At 45.7% G+C, this 21,325-nt stretch overlaps 1 protein-coding gene across 2 annotated transcripts in view; it reads right to left on the bottom strand.

The window, feature by feature from the left end:
* Nucleotides 1–21,325, bottom strand: part of abca7 (ATP-binding cassette, sub-family A (ABC1), member 7) — a 54,570-nt gene that overhangs the window by 13,709 nt on the left and 19,536 nt on the right. Inside the window, exons 26-30 of one of the 2 annotated variants that reach the window (XM_054752218.2) lie at nt 1,450–1,576; nt 1,349–1,372; nt 1,060–1,205; nt 433–557; nt 193–297 (exon numbers count right to left, since the gene is read on the bottom strand). In XM_054752218.2, coding sequence (XP_054608193.2) covers nt 193–297; nt 433–557; nt 1,060–1,205; nt 1,349–1,372; nt 1,450–1,576 — 527 coding nt within the window. The remainder of the gene's footprint in view (nt 1–192; nt 298–432; nt 558–1,059; nt 1,206–1,348; nt 1,373–1,449; nt 1,577–21,325) is intronic. The other variant, XM_054752219.2, reaches the window with a different exon arrangement.

The raw sequence follows: 21,325 nt of genomic DNA, 5'->3' as shown, positions 1-21,325 counted from the left end.
GGAACTGTTCAGAAATGTGATTTAAGAGCTTAGCTGGAACTTCAACAAAATTTATGTGACAACACTCGGATCAAAAAGCATGAAAAATCTGTGAAACTAAAGAAATGAATATGCTTGAGTCAAGAATCCAAGTCTGGACGTTATGTTTCACAAGAAGCTACAAACACAATAACTGAACAGAAGTTCTTTTACGTGATGTTGTCCTCCTTCTTTTCCATACACTTGGTACCAAATCCAGGCCGGTCCAACAAAGCATCCAGCAGGTTCTCCATGGCTGGGTTCCCAGGGGCATCATTGCTGTGATCATTAAACAGAGTTCAAAATGCATATTCATAATCTCTGAAATTAAAACGGGAACGTAACTTCTGACCGACAGCGTTAAATATCATCACTGAAGACTAAAATAAAGGGAATAGTTGGGTGAAATCCAACCTGAAGAAGGTGAACTGTTCTCCGTACATCCAAGGCTGCAGCTCCAGGGCAGGGTACTTCCCAAACGGAGGAACGATGAGGCTGAAGAGCAGAGCGACCAGAACAAACACGGCTGGAAGAACAATCTGAAACAAAAGTTAACCTTCCCTATGAGTGTACTTGCAAAATAATTCAAAATGGCTTCCAGGACTTTTAACCTGGAAGAAAATAGAAAAATAAACTTCATTTATCACTAGGGATGCAACGATACCACATCTTCCCAAACCGATGCGATACCAATACTTGGATCTGAGTACTTGCCGATACCGATTACCAATAATTCTACCACACAAAAAAATGCAATGAATTGGAATACAGGTTTATTTCCTTCTCTGCTTTCAACAGGAAAAAACTGTGAGGTAGATAAAAGCTAAAATATATTAATAGAAATGATCACAAAACTAAAATATTAGGTGAACAGAAATGACAAGTTACAGTGAAGTCACTTTCAGGCAGCTGCATTGGTCTCGGTTTCTGGTATCGGTTAACTTTTACCGATACCAAGACTGGAATCGGTATCGGTACTGATACGATACTGGTATTGGTGCATCCCTATTTATCACATAGTTGGTAACATTGACTTCTGACCTGAGCAAAGACTCCTCTGCGGCTCCGTCGAGCGTAAAGCCAGCGCTTGATGAAAAGAGCTTTGAGCTGCTGCCACGTTAGCCACCAGCCTGTCAGAGACACCCCACCCTGACCATCTCCACTCAGCAGGTCGGTCTCCTGAGGATCTGCAACAGGAAAGGCAGCGTGAGAACCTAAACCGTTAACATGTGGCACATTAAGATGAATACACTAGGGATGGTGGGTGACACAGAGAAAAACACTTTCCCTATTTTATTAAGATTTCTAAGCTCTGGTAAACTAAATGTACCTTTCTTTTGAGGTTTTTTCTTTCCTGGCAGCATTTTGGAAGAAAACAGTTAAATGGGAGGACAAACTGAACACCAAGTGTCTGTGAGTGTGACTTTATACCCATCTCTGGCTCTTCCGCTGGCTGCCCTTCAGCTCTTTTCACTGCAGGCTGCACGCTGCAGGGTGGTTGTGGAGGCTGAACTGGGTCAGTGCCCACACCAGTTTCCTCTGCCACTTGCAGAAAAATCTGAAAATTGACAGAATGATTCATTTCAGTTCAATTCAACTTTATTATTGGACTCAAGGTCCACATTAAGAAAGAGACATAAAAAAACGATACAAAAGATTATAAAAGACATGCATACCAGTGTCTCCACATGGATGACTGGTAACGCACTGCACTAAAATGGGGATCAACCAGCATCCGCACAAGTCTGTTCTTAGAGTTCTTCAACCGCAAGATAAACCTGTGTTGCAAGTCCGAGCAGCCGGTCAAGGCTTAGAAACAGTGGTCAGAGACAAGGGTCACACAAGGGTCAAGAGGACAATAGTTCAGGACTTGCTAGTGAGGACAGAACTAGGCAAAGGGTCAAAAGACAGGCTGGCTTCTGTGGATCCACCCATGGACACACCCATGATCCTGCCCCTAACTCCACCTCTGGCGGGAAAAGAAGGACTGGAATGGAGTGAGGACAGTCCATCTGGACCCAGAAGTTCTCAGGAATGCTGAAGGGAGATCTACAATTTGCTACCAACATGAAGATTTATGGCCCGTGCTCCCTTTCCAGGAGTGCAACATGAACTTTTGTGCCCTCATGTGAATACTGCATGTAGTGAAAATGATACCAAATGTCTTATGTAGAGCTAAAAAAGTGTATTTGGTAAATGACCCCTTGACCTAAACTGTCAGGAGAGGATAACTTGTGACTCTTACATTGTTTAGAGCAGTCTCAGGAATGATATAAAAGGATGCAGCTCAGATCGGGCGATAGGACTCTTGGAAGAGGAGACTTGGGAGAGTTTTGGGGAGATTCTGAGAAGACAGGAGCTAGTGTAAACTAACTCTTATTTAATCATTTTGAACTAATTCCTCCTTGGGGGATAGCAGTTGTTTTTTATTTACCCATTTTTGTATTTTGATTTTGTAATAAACCTTTTTTGAAAAAGAAACATAATCCTGATTCTTTCAGGTTTTCTCTAAAGCTTCACGTTTGGAGCCCTGGCCATAAATTGCACAGAGGTAAGCATATCGATCATCGGTCCCTGAATTATCAGGACTTACTTTACAGTTTATAATAGAATAATATAAAGAAACCTTAAGATAAGGGAAGTTTTAACTTCCCCCTCCTTGCGAGTAACGAGTTGTCTTAAGGGCGATAAAAACAGGATATTAGAAGTTATTTTGGCTCTGATTGCAGGTTGAAAAAGTCTCTAATCAGCTGGAAGGTTGGATTAATAAATAAATTGATAAAATTATGATAGCCTGATCAACTAGCATAAATCATTTTATAGTTACCAACCTCCCACATAAGCTGTTAGAGGCGCAATTAATTCCGGGTAATCCAAACAATTGCTGAGAGGCTTGGCTTGCCTCCAGACTTCTCTCTAGTATCTTAACCAAAAGGTAACGAGTTTAAAAGAAGTGGAGAACTCTGAAGCTGGCTATTCGTACAAGTCATTTCACCTTTAAAATAAAAGACAAGATTCTAATTAGATGGTCCAAACCCGGGTCTAGTACAATTATACTCGCCGACACCCCCACTCGAACCCTGATGGATGCACCGTCTCATAAGTTCTAACGGAACTGGGTTTTAAAGGAACCGGTAAATGGGACGGGCACGCGACATGGCGCCCAACGTGGGGTTACAGAGCGAAGGTTCAAATATTAGATACCGGACTATCCGACGTAGAACTATGTCTTTTAGGCTTCTAAAAGCTTACGCACCATGGACCGGATAAGCTTATAACCTTGGAGTGAAAACCGCACCAATTTCTCGAAAAGGAAAGAAATTTGGGAGAACGGACGATTAACTCAAAGAGGTATAAAGAAATCACGGCTTTCCGACGTAAGAATAGCCAAGGATAAAAGCTAGGCAAAAAAATAAAAAGGAATAAAGAGTAAGAATAAAGAATAAGACGTGAAAACGAATAAAAATAAAATAAATAATAAAAAAGAGAAACTTTCAACCAGCCATGGCAGATAGATCTTTAACGGTAAAACCGGAAAATGTTCTCCTTAATGTGAGATTTGTCACCGGAGAAATAGCGACATTTCAAGGTGAACCACAAAGCGTTTTAGCAGTATCCTGTAACCGGAGCTTTCAGAACGAGGCCGGCACAGCTCAAGCCGCAGCGGAGCGCTGTCCGAATGCTGAAACTCAAGTAAAAAATAATCATGTATTTCCGTTAGTGGGTGATTTGGTGATTCTAGCAGAACAACAAAATGATCCTGTTTTTAATCAGATAGCGTGGTGTTGTTGGGAAAATCCAGCGAAACTCCCCACGGGTGAGCAATATGAGATCCTTCTGGGATTGCTTGAGCAAATACCAACTGGACCGGAACCTTTAGTTCTCACTCCATTTGGAGTCGGGCAGTACCGATGTGATCAGGGAGCGATGTACTCTGCTATGGCAGAGTTCGTGGTTCAACAGACTAATAGTAGAACAATTTACTTCTTATCTAGAGGCAAAAATGAGGCAATTCAAATGAGACAGGCGTTATGTAACCGACTGGGGATCACGGAGCTCCAAGCGGAAATGTATCGGAGAAGAGCTGCAGTCGAAATGTCGGCCTCCTGGGATGAAGTCCAATCGGTTCCGACCGCGCCCCCTTTGTATCCAGCGCTCCGCGGGGAATTCCCTGTGAGCCCCGGTTCCGAGAGCGGATTTCCTCCACCCCCACCGAACCCGCCTGACGCGGTTCGGCCGGCGCAGTGGAACCCGTTTCTACATGTACAAACCCCTTCTCAGGTGCCCATGAGAGGAGCGGAGAGATCGCCCACTGAACAGCATGTTGCTGCATGGGAGAAAGACGAGACCCAGAGACGGTCAGGGGCTGAAAGGACTCCAAACCCAATTCCTTTTCCCCCGTTAGAACCGCATAGTCCCGCGGCTCCTCCGAATCATGTTACGATAGGTCAAGAACCGGTGATAATTTTGTCAAGCGAGAAAATAGATGAGGAGATCCGAGAGGAAGATGTGTTGATCTTTCTGAAAGATCCACAAAGTTCTGCCAGTACTACGTCCTCTTTAAGTTCTCTGAGGAGACTTTTAGGGGCAGAAAGCAGAAGCTCTATGATCCCGCTGGTAGATCGTAATTACGAAGCTGGAGAAATTACTACTCTCTTAGACAAGCAATTAGGGAATCTGGAAGGTCGTGTCAGCGCGATTTCCATAATTAACGTAGACCCTCATAATCCCGACATCTCTTTTCACCAAGCTTGGGAGCGGGTGGTGTCAGAAGCCTTGGATTTAGGAGCGCGACGGCTAGTGTTTAAGCTTAATAATAAACCCCAGGTGTGTCGGATAACTGAAGCATATGGTGCAGGTTTGGTGATTTATTCCGAAGCCTCTAGCAGGCTAGGAGACATCCCGGTCGTAATTTTAGTGGATAAGTCAGCCTTGCCGCGAGTAGAGAAGAAAGTCAAACATTGGTTTGAGGCCAGAGACAGAAGCAGTGAGAGTGAAGCTGAATCGGAGGAAGAACAGGGTTCCCAACTGGTGGTGCGTGGCACACCCAAAGGGACGCTCAGGTCAGAATGCGGATCCCAACAAAAATGCAGCACTCGGATCCCTGGAGGCAAAACACCTGAAAAAGTGAGTTGGTTATCCCCAGTTACAGCCCATGAGCAAGATGAGAACAGAGAAAATGTAGAGCAGCAACCCCAGAGAGCAGAAAAAGGAGATGAGACAAATCCTATAGTTTATGGCATTAGAGGACTAAATAAAAAGAGCCGTCCAGTACAGATGAAATATTATGACCCTCAGGCACCTCCTAACATAGGCCTAGTTAGACCGGTTCCAGAACCAGGACGAGGCCAGTTTGCAATTAACACAGAGGGAGACCAGAATTATGCAGGAGAAGAAGCAGAAAATCCTTTTCCAGACTGGTACCCTGTAGATGGCTTCACGGCTTCGGCAATTCAAGCAGCAAAAAGTAGAGAAGAAGTCATGTTACAATCAGGATGGGGGCAACCTTTTAAGCATGCTTATTTAGGCCAAGGATATGATTTTTATCGAGGTGGTAGTATGGCTAGAGATTCGGCAGTGAAAACTCACTGCTACTCGCCGTGCAGCCCCTCCCAACCTTTGGATGTAAACCGAAGCACTCCGCAGGGAGGACAGCTTAATTCAATGCCTAAAGAGAGAATCCTAGAACAGGAATATTCCCCATATTGGCAAACTGCTCATGAACAGTCAAGAGTAAGCTTAGGACATTTTGATCATACCATCCTGCCACAAAGAGCGTCGGGTGAGACAGACGCTGGATATGTACAAAGACTTCAGGATCGAGGTATGACGATTGAACAACTTTCAAGTCCAGAGATTTCTCAGGTTATAGCGTTAAAGAACGATCTGCGTTTAACCCCAGGAGCCTCGCTGATGTCCTTGGCGGAGAGTTATCCCAGAGGGATTGGTGAGGATTCTGGTGAACGACGGAGGAAAGCTTTAAGCGCTGAAATCAGTACAGGAAAAGTTACATTAGCTGGGTGTTTGGGAACAATCGCAGGGCTTTCCCAAGTCCAGCAGGAAAAACTTTTAGCTGATCTGCCCGGGGGATTAATGATGGCTGCGATGTGGCCTAATCTCTCTCCTGCAGAAAAAATCTGACAAGCGCAGGCATGGGATCGTACAAGGGAATTTAAGCAGTCAAAAAACGAATTAGGACGGCAGGCCGGAAACAGATTGAAAGGTCAGATACCATCCCCTCTGCCCCCTCCACACCAACAGCAAGGGAGCCAATCAGTGAGCTCTCAACCGAGGCAACTCCCACCCAGGACAGAACCGAATCAGAACCAGAGATCCAGGGGCCAAATGGACCCGAATGCAAGGCCGTTTTTCATGGGACCCCCCGGCTGCCCTGTGGCTCGACCCAGGAGAGCGAATCCGGAGGAGTGGGCCCGGATGACCAGAGAACAGAAAGAGAAATTATCCAATCAATCAAAGATTGGGACGCGAAATACCACAATCAGAGAAGGCAGCCACCAACACAAAAGTAGAAATAATCGAGGCGCTCTCATCTCATACGCATTGGGATGGGGAGTGGCTTAAAGTAAAATACGAAAATACAAAATACATTTTAGATACCGGGGCATTAATATCAGTAAAGCGTGAAAATAATCCGATGGAACAAATAGGATACAAGAATGTGATACTCGCAGACGGCTCTGTACGTAACATGGCAGTTCATAAAGACGAACAGGGAATTCTTTACATAAAAGGTGCAGAAAACTTAATTAGTTTAAAGGATTTAGTAAAAATAACAAAAGACCCAGCACTTCATGTGAGTTTTTTAGGTGAATTAAATATGGACAGTCTCATTAAAGAGCAACTGGAGAAGACTAGTCTGGACCCACACAAACTCAGAGAAATAATCGTCGTCGTCGTCGTCGTCTTCCTCCGCTTATCCGGGTCCGGGTCGCGGGGGCAGCATCCCAACTAGGGAGCTCCAGACCGTCCTCTCCCCGGCCTTGTCCACCAGCTCCTCCGGCAGGACCCCAAGGCGTTCCCGGACCAGATTGGAGATTTAACCTCTCCAACGTGTCCTGGGTCGACCCGGGGGCCTTCTGCCGGCAGGACATGCCCGAAACACCTCCCCGGGGAGGCGTCCAGGAGGCATCCTGACCAGATGCCCAAACCACCTCAACTGGCTCCTTTCGATCCGGAAGAGCAGCGGTTCTACTCCGAGTCCCTCCCGAATGTCCGAGCTCCTCACCCTATCTCTAAGGCTGAGCCCGGCCACCCTACGGAGGAAACTCATTTCGGCCGCTTGTATCCGCAATCTCGTTCTTTCGGTCATTACCCAAAGCTCATGACCATAGGTGAGGATTGGGACGTAGATCGACCGGTAAATCGAGAGCCTGGCTTTCTGGCTCAGCTCCCTCTTCCCCACGACAGATCGGCTCAGCGTCCGCATCACTGCAGACGCCGAACCAATCCGCCTGTCGATCTCCCGATCCCTCCTACCCTCACTCGTGAACAAGACCCCGAGATACTTAAACTCCTCCACTTGAGGTAGGACCTCTCCCCCGACCCGGAGGTGGCAAGCCACCCTTTTCCGGTCGAGAACCATGGTCTCAGATTTGGAGGTGCTGATCCTCATCCCAGCCGCTTCACATTCGGCCGCGAACCTACCCAGCAAGAGCTGAAGGTCAGAGCTGGATGAAGCTAGGAGGACCACATCATCCGCAAAAAGCAGAGACGAGATTCTCCTGCCACCAAACTCGACACACTCCACACCACGGCTGCGTCTAGAAATTCTGTCCATAAAAGTGATGAACAGAACCGGTGACAAAGGGCAGCCCTGGCGGAGTCCAACCCTCCCTGGGAACAGGTCCGACTTACTACCGGCTATGCGGACCAAACTCACGCTCCTCTGGTAAAGGGACTGAATGGCCCTTAACAGAAAGCCACCCACCCCATACTCCTGGAGCGTCCCCCACAGGGTGCCCCTGGGGACACGGTCATAAGCCTTCTCCAAATCCACAAAGCACATGTGGATTGGTTGGGCAAACTCCCATGCCCCCTCCATCACCCTTGCAAGGGTATAGAGCTGGTCCACAGTTCCACGGCCAGGACGAAAACCACATTGCTCCTCCTCTATCTGAGATTCAACTATCGATCGGACCCTCCTCTCCAGTACCTTGGAGTAGACCTTTCCAGGGAGGCTGAGGAGTGTGATCCCCCTATAGTTGGAACACACCCTCAGGTCACCCTTCTTAAAGATGGGGACCACCACCCCGGTCTGCCACTCCCTAGGAACTGCCCCCGATGACCACGCAATGTTGCAGAGACGTGTCAACCATGACAGCCCTACAACATCCATAGCCTTAAGATACCCAGGACGAACCTAATCCGCCCCCGGGGCTCCGCCGCTGTGTAGTTGTTTGACTACCTCAGCAACTTCTGCCCCCGAGATCGGACAGTCCATCCCCAGGCCTCCCAGCTCTGGTTCCTCCTCGGAATGCGCATTGGTGGGATTGAGGAGCTCCTCAAAGTATTCCTTCCACCGTCCGACTATAGCCTCAGTTGACGTCAGCAGCTCCCCATCCCCACTGTAAACAGTGTGAGCGAGTTGCTGCCTTCCTCTCCTGAGGCGCCGGACAGTTTGCCAGAACCTCTTTGGAGCCGATCGATAGTCTTTCTCCATGGCCTCACCAAACTCCTCCCACGCCCGAGATTTTGCCTCGGCAACTGCCACTGCTGCACCCCGCTTGGCTATCCGGTACCTGTCTGCTGCCTCCGGAGACCCACAGACCAGCCATGCCCTGTAGGCCTCCTTCTTCAGCCTGACGGCTCCCCGAACCTCTGGTGTCCACCAGCGGGTACGGGGGTTGCCACCACGACTGGCACCGGCCACCTTACGACCACAGTTAGCAACAGCCGCCTCGACAATCGCAGAGTGGAACAAGGCCCACTCGGACTCAATGTCCCCCACTGCTCTCGGGACGTGGTCAAAGCTCTGCCGGAGGTGGGAGTTGAAGACCGTCTTGACAGGTTCTTCTGCCAGGCGTTCCCAGCAGACCCTCACTATGCGTTTGGGTCTGCCAGGTCTACGCGGCATGTTCCCTTGCCATCTGATCCAACTCACCACCAGGTGGTGATCAGTTAACAGCTCCGCCCCTCTCTTCACTCGGGTGTCCAAAACATACGGCCGCAGGTCAGATGATACGACTACAAAATCTATCATCGACCTGTGACTTAGGCTGCCCTGGTACCAAGTGTACCGGTGGGCATCCTTATGTTCGAACATGGTGTTCGTTATGGCCAAACTGCGGCTTGCACAGAAGTCCAATAACAAAACACCGCTCGAGTTCAGATTAGGTGGGCCGTTCCTCCCAATCACACCCCTCCAGGTCAAGCTGTCATTGCCCACGTGAGCATTGAAGTCCCCCAGCAGGACAATGGAGTCCCCTGATGGAGCACTATCTAGCACTCGTCCCAGGGACTCCAAAAAGGGTGGGTACTCTGAACTGATATTTGGCCCATAAGCACAAACAACAGTCAGGACCCGTTCCCCGACCCGAAGGCGCAAGGAAGCTACCCTCTTGTCCCCCGGGGTAAACCCCAACACACAGGCAGAGAGTCTCGGGGCTAACAAAAAGCCAACCCCAGCCCTCCGCCTCTCACCCGGAGCAACTCCAGCAAAGTAGAGTGTCCAACCCCTCTCCAGGTCTCGGGTTCCAGAGCCAATGCAATGTGTCGAGGTGAGTCCGACTATATCTAGCCGGTACCGCTCAACCTCTGCCACAAGCTCCGGCTCCTTCCCCGCCAGCGAGGTGACGTTCCATGTCCCAAAAACTAGTTTTCTTGTCCGGGGATTGGACCGCCAAGGCTCCCGCCTTGGTCTGCCACCCGATTCGCATTGCACCGGACCCTTCATGTTCCTCCTGCGGGTGGTGGGTCCACAGTTGGACGAGCCCATGTATCCGGTTCGGGCTGGGCCCGGCCGAGCCCCATGGGCGAAAGCCCGGCCACCAGGCGCTCGCCCACGGGCCCCAACCCCAGGCCTGGCTCCAGGGTGGGACCCCGGTAATCCTCCGGGCCGGGTACTCCGACTCTTCGTTTTAACCGCCATGAAAGATCCTTCGAACCGTTCTTTGTCTCACCCTTCACCTAAGACCAATTTGTCATGGGAGACCCTACCAGGGGCACTAAGTGCCCCAGACAACATAGCTCCTAGGATCATTAGGGCACTCAAACTCCTCCACCACGATAAGGTGACGGTTCAAGGAGGAGAAATAATCCAAAAAGGTAATTGGGCAACACACAAAAATGATTGTGGCAGAGTAAAAGAACAATGCATTATTAAAGGAGCGATGCCTGCCAGGGAGAAGCAGTATCTGATCAGAGAAGGAAGAGATGAGATCAGGTGTACTCTCGCTGAGCTTAAAGAAAAAGGGATAATCGAAGAGAAGGATACATTATCCACCTGTCTTCCCATTCAAGCTGTTCCTAAACCTGATGGCACCTACAGACTGGTACACAATTTGAAAGGATTAAATAGAGTGACACCGCACGACGTGCGTAAAACTTTTGACCCGTACATGCAGCTCCGAACCATGCCTATTAAAAAATATAAAACATGCATCGATTTGGCTAACGGCTTTTGGTCTGTACCTTTAGCGCAAGAAAGTCGAGCTAAAACTGGATTTACATTTGAAGGAAAGCATTATGAATGGTGCGTTTTGCCTATGGGATGGGTAAACGCGGCGAATAATTTTCAAGGAGTCGTACAGTCATATCTGGAAGGTTTACCTGTCGTTCAATATATCGATGACATATTTTTCACGCATGATTGTGAAAGCGAACACCTGAAAACTTTGGACGAGGTGGTGACCAGACTGACATGTGCGGGATTCAAACTCAAATTGAAGAAAAGCCAGCTAGGACGCACAAAAGTTACGTTCCTAGGTTTTGAAGTGTCAGATTCAGTGTCGGTACCTTTCACCTATCTGCAAAACATAACACCCCCGCATGACTTACTGACGCTGGAAGGTGTAATCGGACAGCTTCAGTACATTTCCAGCAACGTCCGTGATTTTCGAAACATCATTGATCCCATAATGTCACTTAAAAAAGGTCTCAGAACCAAAGTGGGTCAGAAACTGGTGACGCACAACCGCAAACTGAGCTCACAGGAGCTTGAGACTTATCAAGCAGTGATGGTTAAGATGGGTGCTAATTTAGTGAATCTTTCGAATAGAGAGCATCATGAACCGTTAGCTGTAAGAGTGATTGTAGGACAGGATTTCACAGAGTGTTTATTTCAGAACTATGACAGCAAGAGTCTGATAACATGTAAAGGCTATAAACTCGCACCAACTGAGAGCCGTTACACGCCCAGCGAAAAGGTGCTGACCACCCTGATGAAACATAAAGATATGATGTTCGCTCTGGCCGGATCTCAAAAAATCATAATTCAATCTACTGATTATATGATTAAAGAACTTCGGAAAGATCTCCTCCCACAGGCGAGGGCCGTTTTACCCAGATGGGCAAAGTGGGAGATGTTATTGGCAAACCCGCAGATTCACGTAGAAGGAGAAACAAAACTTAAGCCTGACAGGAAAGAGATTGTTAAACCCATAAAACCAGAGGCAGTTTACTACACTGATGGATCTAAGAAAACAGCAGATGCAGACTTCTGTAAATGGGGGTTTGTGAGACAGCTAAAGGACAGGAAGTATCAGCAAGCTGGACAGGCAATTGGGTCTGCTCAAACTGCTGAACTAACGGCCGTTGTCATGGCGCTTGCTGACGCGTGTAAGCTGAAGCTCAAATCAGTAAGATTGGTCACAGACTCTAAATACGTTAAAGACGGGCTAGATGATCATTTAGCATTTTGGGAAGCTAAAGATTTCCAGAAAACTGATGGAGAAAGATTGGAACACGCTGACTTGTGGACTTTAGTATCGTGTTATAAGAAGAAATTACAGATTCAGGTGACACATGTAAATAGCCATACAAATGGAAAAAGCGAGGATGAGATCGGAAACGCAGAAGTGGATGAATTAGTACAAGCTCGAGCTTTGTTTCTACCCACAGCGTTTTTACAGAACAGGAGCGCTGCAGCTGATGAAGAGCTGGTGACATTTGCGCATAAAAATTATGGACACGTAGGAGTATTACGTTTGAGTGAGATTTTCAGAAAAGAAAATATTTCTGTACCAAAGCTGAAAGAACTAACAGCACGAGTAAAAGCGACGTGTGAGTCGTGTAAAGAAAAAGGAGGGGCTCAACCCGTGATTTATGACCATTTGCCCATCATGTGTGATGTGCCGGGGGTGCATTTCAGCACGGATGTTGGTGAATGTGCCTCGAGAGGAGTGAACGGACATAAGTTCTTTTTGGTAATCAAAGATAATGGACCAGGTGATCAGAGCAGGATAATACCGCTGAAACGTGTCACAGGAAATACGGTCAGCATGGCCTTATCTCTACACCTGCCCCTCACGTGTGAGTCACTCCGTTCGGATGGAGGACCTGAATTTAAGAATGACAAAGTTTCTTGTCTGCTTGAATCAAGGGGGATAAGACACATTTTTTCTATCCCATACGAGTCCCACACTAACGGAATAGCAGAAAGAGCAGTTAGGACGATAAAAAATCACATCCTGACTAACCTGAGCTCCCGATGGGATACACCGGAGGGAGTTTCAGAACTAAATGTGATCCTTAATAGGACGAAACTGAAAAGAGCTGAGAAAAAAACTAACCCGGAACACGTCTCTGTGTTACAGAAAGGTGAAAGAATTTGGGTCAAAAGAGGACCGGTTCGAAAAGGAGATTGCATTAAGCATAACGTAAGTGGTCCCTTCATAATAAAAGACGTAACTGGGAACGTGGTTTTAACTGACACTGGTTTGCGCGTTCACCCTCATCAAGTTATAAAATAACTCTGAAAAATAAAATTAATTAATTAAAAAAAAATAAAAAAAATTTTTTTTAAATTAATTACTTGATTGAAGGTCATGGCTGGGCCAAAATCTAGTGAAGAAATGACTTGTAAGATCTCAGGTGCTCCGGGCCTCATCCTGTTAACGAAGGGGGATTGTATTAAAGATTGTAAAGTGGCTATGTTTCTGGGCTTCATAGAATCTGCAAATGCGTATCGTTACGCGCATTGGGGAGGCTTGAGGCCAGGAACATGCGTGACATGCGGATCTCTGTGCACCCTAATTAAATGGTCGGGGCTCCGGGAGCAAAAGCCCACTCACCTGGAGAGAGGAACAGACTTGCATACAGGTGCAGTGGAGCTGTCTGCTCCCATTAAAATATGTTTTTGCGGAACCTGTTTGAGGAATAATCCAGGCATCATCTCCTGGCAGGTCTGTGAATGCACCCACAGAGGTGAAATCAAAGATGGGTGCTGTTTCACGAAGAATGGTGTTTTGACTACCTGCTTACCGACAAGCCAGCCAAGTATGTTTTTTGTTGGAGAGCTGCTCAGGAATCCTAGCCTGGTGAAGCCAGTTAGAGATTTATGGGTGGAAGCTTATCCATTTGTGGTCAAGCTCAAGACCAGAGAAAAAGGACTGGAAGAGCTTCAGGCTCGGTCCAAATTTGAGTCTATTAAGAGCTTGATATTAGGACAGCAATTTGGTACGCTGGCTGATGCATGGGAAACAGGTACACAGATTGGGGTAACTCAAGAGTATAAAGATGACAGATGGGGAACTTATCTGTCAGGGACTCTGGACTGGCATACAGGATTGTCTGTTCAGGAGCCCCCAGGGATGCGTAAGCGTGTTACATCATACCTGGTTGAGCTGAAGAGTCTTGGACCAGGGGCGGAGCGTAAGTTCATGCCTTATCAGTTAACTTTGGTGGAGGTAATAGACCTGTCGGGTCGCATTTGCAGCTCGGCTGTTAACTTAGTGACCACCCGGAGAGGAGAGGCATATTGGCCTAAGATTTATGGGACTGCTCACACTAGAATGTCTCGTAGAAGGCTGGTTTCCAATCTGACTCTAACTAACTAGAGCAGGGCGCTTTCATTTCCTGCTGATTTTTATGCTTCTGTTTTGCAGATGTTGTCTACTCAGAAGCATAAGAGGGAAAGCAGCAGAAAACGAAAAGTGGTCAGGTATGCAACTCCGGCAGGAGTTGACCCCAAAGTTAAAAAGAAAAATGTAAATATTCCGAAAGGAAAGAATTGGATAATAAAATGGATTAAATGGGCCTTTTTTATCCTTTTCGAATTTAGCCTTATAGGATTAAGTATAGCGATTGCATACGGGGTACATGTATATCTCCGAACGTATCATGTGTCCTCAGTGACATATAACATAACTCACGGAGGACCACAACAATTAGTAGGGAATTGGAATGTATCCAAAATTAAGCTGTTATGGCCCAAAGAAGATTTTAATGAGAATATAACCACCTGCATGATAGCAACACAGATTGGATTCAAGATTTGTAGTGTAACAGGGAACAAAACTGGTTGCCTGCGCTTGCCCTGTGGAGAAAATGGATTTGACCGGATCATGGCTACACCCTCCGTGACATCATTTTCTGCAGCAGAGCAGGAGGAGAAGAATGACACGGAGTGTGGTGAGACCGGCCCATGGGCGGAGTATATGGCAGTCTTAATGGATCAGACAGGATCCACAGAGCTTGATCGATCTTGTCAGATAATATTAAGGAAAAAGAAAATCTTAAATCAGACTTCAGGTGAAGTAGAGTTGTGGGTTTACAAATATTGCCTTAGAAATGATTTAGAATGGGGACACAACTTCACCACTTTCAAAGTGATAAAGATAGAGAGATGGTGGCCTCGTAGAATCGAATTTGGGTGTTTTCGGACCAAAGACAGTAGTTTAAGTTCATGGCAAACAGGAAATATTACGCATTGGTATCAAAGATTATCAAGAGGGAGGGAACGAAGAGATGTTTGCCCGACCCCCCCTCCTAACACAACACTAAAATATGATTCCTTGTCCATGATAGAAGAGAGTCACATGTGGCAGAAAGTAAAGGATAATGTGATTAAATGGTTATCAAAAGTACCCCCTGCAATGTCTGATCCCTTGGCTGAGGCAGAGGAAGGTGAAGAGACCATTCCTCTCTTTCTAGAGCCCGGGGTGCGGGGTAAGAGATCTACTTCAGAATTAGCTCGACTCTTACGTAAAGGTCATAGTGAATATGCAAACTACACAGGATATCAGAATTATATACTTCCCACTAATAGTACATATTTTAACTGGACATTTTTCTGCCTCCATAATGAGGTAGGCCTTCAGCCACAAGGATGGGAACTGCATCAAATAAGACACACTCTTTATACAGAATGGGCTTATGAGGTTCCTAATTTTAAACACCCAAAAGTAGTGCAATGGATGAAAAAGGATCAATCTGATCCCACTAACTTAGATACAGGATTTCATGCATGGAATGAGGAAACTAGACTCTGTTTAACCAGGAAAGCGAATAATAGCGCTGTATGGCAGGGAGGCGAGCCACTTAGAATAAGGATCGCAGGAGCATATTATCAAAAAGGTACAGCTACTCCTGATAGTATAATTGAGGCAGACTCCATCTTCGAAGCAGTAAATGAAATGATTAGACCAACCCATAAGAAAGATTTTTATCACAGTCCCACATGGGCTAGAAATTACACCTTAATGCTTGAAGGATGTCAGGTGGAAGTCTGTAATAATACTAAAGGGTTAACTAGAAGGATGTGTATTTTTTGGTATTCACAACTATATGGATTAACAGTTGGAGGTCTGCGTCCAGACACATTAGGAGATCGAGAGTTTTTTTAAACCTAGGCCTCCTTATCTAAACATAGCTACTTTAGGAACTGGAGAATTATGCTATAAAGTCTTACGTGGTTATATGCAAAGAGATATTCCAGAAGATTATAGATATTATAGAAAAGGAATGTACGAGACATATCCTATGACATACTGGTATGGAGAGGGATATAATAAGCAAAAATATGATTATTACCCCCAGGACACAAGGATTGAAGCAGAAACCTTTGAAAGAAAATTAGTGGGAACTAAAAATTTTGTGATGGAACATGGTCAACTTCGAGTTAAAACAAATTGGTTTTCTATTGATAAAACAAATACTTGGGAAATAAATGATACAAAAACAGGAAATGGTCTTTTAGATCGTATAATAATTATGAATGATAAAGTTGGAGACTTAGTGCCACCTGGATTCACAGCCCCAGGAACAACTAAGTGGGGAGCGTTTAGTCTGGTCAATTTTAATTACCTTAACGGGTTAGGCATAGACCATCATGTGTGTTTTAATGAACCGAGAATAGGGAAAAATCCTCAACCTGAAAGATCACAATTGACCCTGATGCACCCAAAGAGTTTCCTAACTTCAGAAATTTCCCAAATTGGGACCTGAGAAGTGGTTTTTGCTCACCATTTCGAAGATCGTTAGATCTGCAAAAAGCTGACTGGTTTGATTATTTTGCATATGGCATAAATGGCACATTACGTCATGTGAGTCTGATAGTACGTGGTGTAAATGAAATTATGAGTGACAGTGTAGTGCAGGTTTCTAATAATGTAATTCAAGGAACTTCTGATTCAATGGAAATGTTGGTAAAAGGAGTTAGAGAGCACATCATTAGGCCCGTCTGGGATGCTCTCTTCTGGCCTCTGTGCGCTCTAGGATTGATGTGTGGGGTGATTATTTTAATAATCGGTATGATTTTGGCCTGTAAAAACAACAAGTGGCAGTTGACTGGAAGAAGGCTGTTAGGAGAAAGAAAACCTGACCTGGTGCCTCCAGATAAGATGGGAAGAGAGGTGTCAAGGCAGGGGGAACATTAGCCCCCCTTCTTGTTGCTCCTGTTTAAGTGCAGGCCTCTCTGCACCGCATGTCACTTGCTCCTTAACTGTCAGTCTGTAACTTGAAGTGAACAAATGGCTCATCAAACTCACCCTGAATCTGAACTGCTTGACGCTCTGAATCTGGAGGTATGTCAGGATTTTATAATTATTTTATCCAGTTTATCTTTAGGATGTTGTGGATATTTCATAACTGGTGTAGACTTGTTGTGAGGATTATTGTTGTAAAACTATGCCTGCAGAGGAATTGTAGTGTGGTTCTTCCTGCAGCTTCTGCTGATTTATTTTCTCCTATAATTAAGAAGTGTTTATGCAGTAATGCAGTTACTTAGTGCTTCATAGAATGAGTTATATATCTCATGTGGAACATATTTTATGTTCCTTCCAGATGGACTCGATTCTGCAGAATATCATAGAGGGATTAATTCCCTCTGCAAGTCCACCTACTGTTTTCTCTCTGAATGGCACATACTATTTGTGCACCGTGAATCGCGGGAGGGATGGATTGCCTCAGACTAAGACGATCGGGCTCCAGTGTGAACATGCTACGATGAATAAACGCTGCGTGTCTTGCAGGTTTATTCAGTACGTCCAGACCAAATGGAAAAGGGACTCAAGCGGGAGGCTGGTCAGGAGGACGACGTACTAATGTTGTCCTCTCCGGGAGTAAATGCCCTGCTTGAGCAGACCCACGATGAGGAGCTGACAACGGCGCCCTCATCTGACGTGGCTGAAGAGGTTGTATCAGTAATGACGGCAGCTTCGACATGTGTCCCGTGTCCTGATGTGATACGTGAAATCCCTATGGTCTGTCTAAGTAGTGAGCCAGCAGGCATTCCTCCCCCTGTCAGAATCGCACCTGGGAGAGAAATGAGATGGAGGATTAAATCCCAGAAGGGGTGTTACTTTGTTTGTCAAGGCAAGATTATAGATTGCTTTCAGTTTATGAATATTTTGTCTGTAAAGACTGGATGGTTCGGCCCAGAAGTCTGTGACTCTTTTGGGACCGCACCTTTGTTAGATACGAAAAATCATGTTTTGGTTTTCAGCGCCAACTTCCCACCGCAAATGATGGGATCGCTTCCGCGTGGAGAGGCTCCAGTGATGGATTTATCTTTATTCTTTTTGGGCGAAGATCCCACAGATGGAAGGAGGCAGTTTAAAGGTTATGTAACAACCCGCAAAGGGACCTTGTGCTTACCCATAGCTGATGATGGCATTATGATGAGAATGAGGGTTGATGTGGAGGCCACAGTTAGGTGTCTGAGTGTTCAGCCGTTCCTGAGTGAGATGGATGCTAGATTTATGAAGGCTTGCATTGCTGCTCTATCTTTTTATGGTCCTTTGCCTCAGTTCGTCCCCATGGGGGATGTTGCAAGTCCGAGCAGCCGGTCAAGGCTTAGAAACAGTGGTCAGAGACAAGGGTCACACAAGGGTCAAGAGGACAATAGTTCAGGACTTGCTAGTGAGGACAGAACTAGGCAAAGGGTCAAAAGACAGGCTGGCTTCTGTGGATCCACCCATGGACACACCCATGATCCTGCCCCTAACTCCACCTCTGGCGGGAAAAGAAGGACTGGAATGGAGTGAGGACAGTCCATCTGGACCCAGAAGTTCTCAGGAATGCTGAAGGGAGATCTACAATTTGCTACCAACATGAAGATTTATGGCCCGTGCTTCCTTTCCAGGAGTGCAACATGAACTTTTGTGCCCTCATGTGAATACTGCATGTAGTGAAAATGATACCAAATGTCTTATGTAGAGCTAAAAAAGTGTATTTGGTAAATGACCCCTTGACCTAAACTGTCAGGAGAGGATAACTTGTGACTCTTACATTGTTTAGAGCAGTCTCAGGAATGATATAAAAGGATGCAGCTCAGATGGGGCGATAGGACTCTTGGAAGAGGAGACTTGGGAGAGTTTTGGGGAGATTCTGAGAAGACAGGAGCTAGTGTAAACTAACTCTTATTTAATCATTTTGAACTAATTCCTCCTTGGGGGATAGCAGTTGTTTTTTATTTACCCATTTTTGTATTTTGATTTTGTAATAAACCTTTTTTGAAAAAGAAACATAATCCTGATTCTTTCAGGTTTTCTCTAAAGCTTCACGTTTGGAGCCCTGGCCATAAATTGCACAGAGGTAAGCATATCGATCATCGGTCCCTGAATTATCAGGACTTACTTTACAGTTTATAATAGAATAATATAAAGAAACCTTAAGATAAGGGAAGTTTTAACTTCCCCCTCCTTGCGAGTAACGAGTTGTCTTAAGGGCGATAAAAACAGGATATTAGAGGTTATTTTGGCTCTGATTGCAGGTTGAAAAAGTCTCTAATCAGCTGGAAGGTTGGATTAATAAATAAATTGATAAAATTATGATAGCCTGATCAACTAGCATAAATCATTTTATAGTTACCAACCTCCCACATAAGCTGTTAGAGGCGCAATTAATTCCGGGTAATCCAAACAATTGCTGAGAGGCTTGGCTTGCCTCCAGACTTCTCTCTAGTATCTTAACCAAAAGGTAACGAGTTTAAAAGAAGTGGAGTACTCTGAGGCTGGCTATTCGTACAAGTCATTTCACCTTTAAAATAAAAGACAAGATTCTAATTAGATGGTCCAAACCCGGGTCTAGTACAATTATACTCGCCGACACCCCCACTCGAACCCTGATGGATGCACCGTCTCATAAGTTCTAACGGAACTGGGTTTTAAAGGAACCGGTAAATGGGACGGGCACGCGACACCTGTACATCAAATTCCTCATTATGGCTTGGAAGGTCCTGACATGAGCGTTACAAAATAAAAGACTTGCACTACAGGACCGAGGCTTCCTTAGCAGAGTCCTAAATGCATCGTTGTAGGCTACTTTAAGCTTATGCAAGCTGGCTTTCCTATACTTACACCACAAAGGTGCAGTATACAAAGGTGTGCAGTAGGTTCTAAAGAGGTGGATTTTTATTTTATCAGAACACGTGTGGAATTTCCTGACCGAAATATTGGCTTGGGCATACAAAGCGCGACATTGCCGGTAAATGTCGTCATCGTCACAGAGCTGATCTGTGATGATGTGACCCAAATATTTAGCTTTGTCACTGACACTTATCTTCTTTTTGACCAAGTAGAAGCCTGGGAAACAAAGATCCTTATCCCCTTTGGTTCGACAAATCAGCACAACACTCTTTTTTTGCATTAAACTGCACATCGTACTTCAGCCCATATTCTGAGCATGTGTTTAGCAGCTGCTGAAAACCAGCACTGCTGGGCGAAATGATGGCCAAGTCATCAGCATACATGAGATGATTAATCAGATTGTTACCAATCATACATCCAGTTTTACATTTCTTGAGTTGATTTGACAAATCATCCATGTGGAAGTTGAACAGAGCAGGTGACAGTGGCCCTCCCTGACGCACCCCGTTGTTAACACCAAAGGGGGCTGATGTGGTATTGTCCCATTTAACTTGCATTGTCTGATTAGAATACCAGTATGCCAAAATCCTCACAATGCTATCAGGGACACCTCTTTCACTTAATTTACAAAAAAGCTTAGAGTGGTTGACCCGATCAAATGCCTTAGGTGCATCAATAAACCCCATCATCACTGAGGAGTTCTGTCTCAAATAAAGATGAGATGCTTCCTTCAGACCATAGATACACAGCTCTGTTCCCAGCTTGGATGTAAAACCAAACTGGTGGTGTGTCGTCGTTATTTATTGAGAAAGTCGATAAAGCAATATCTTTTCCAGTACCTTAGAAATAACACTAGCTAAGGCTATTGACCTGTAGTTATCCAGGCTCCCAACTTTACCAGCTTTGTTTTTGATGACAGGCACTAGGGTAACAGACAGTAAAGAGTCAGGCAGCAGACCATGGGTCATGAACCCAAGCAAAGGGCTAGGAGTACAGCAATCCTGGAGCTTGCAAACTTCAAATGTTCTGCTGAGATGTTATCTGAGCCTGTTGCCTTGTTGTTAGACAAGTGTGTTATGGTTTGTCGCACCTCACAAGGAGTGATAATCACTGTTTCCCTGCTAGTAATATTTCCTACCTTGTATGGCTCACCTTTGACACAGTTATACAAGTCAAAGTAGTGCCGTCTCCATAACTCTGCTATTTTATCAGCCCCAGAGACTCCCTCTATGGCACTGGGCAGTGCAGTATTAGTCCTGTTCAGAGTCCTCACCTCATTCCAGAAGCCCCTCACATTATTAGACAAAAGCTTTTCAGCCATAGAGTCTGCTCGATCGGCCCTGCTCCGGGTCTTCCTGCTTGGATCCATGCCTGATGTGCTAGCTTAGCTTCTGCTTGATGTGTCGCCACATACTTGTTCCATCCTGGCTTGATGTTTTTAGCCTTCACACATGTAAAGTATGAGCTACTGCAATCATAAATAGCATCAATAATACCTTCATACATTGTACAGAGGTCCTTATAGTGAGCTATATCATTAC

Source organism: Nothobranchius furzeri, chromosome 8 (genome assembly GCF_043380555.1).
Source record: "Nothobranchius furzeri strain GRZ-AD chromosome 8, NfurGRZ-RIMD1, whole genome shotgun sequence".
Taxonomy (NCBI): Eukaryota; Metazoa; Chordata; class Actinopteri; order Cyprinodontiformes; family Nothobranchiidae; genus Nothobranchius; species Nothobranchius furzeri.
This window is presented reverse-complemented; position numbering and strand designations above follow the sequence as displayed.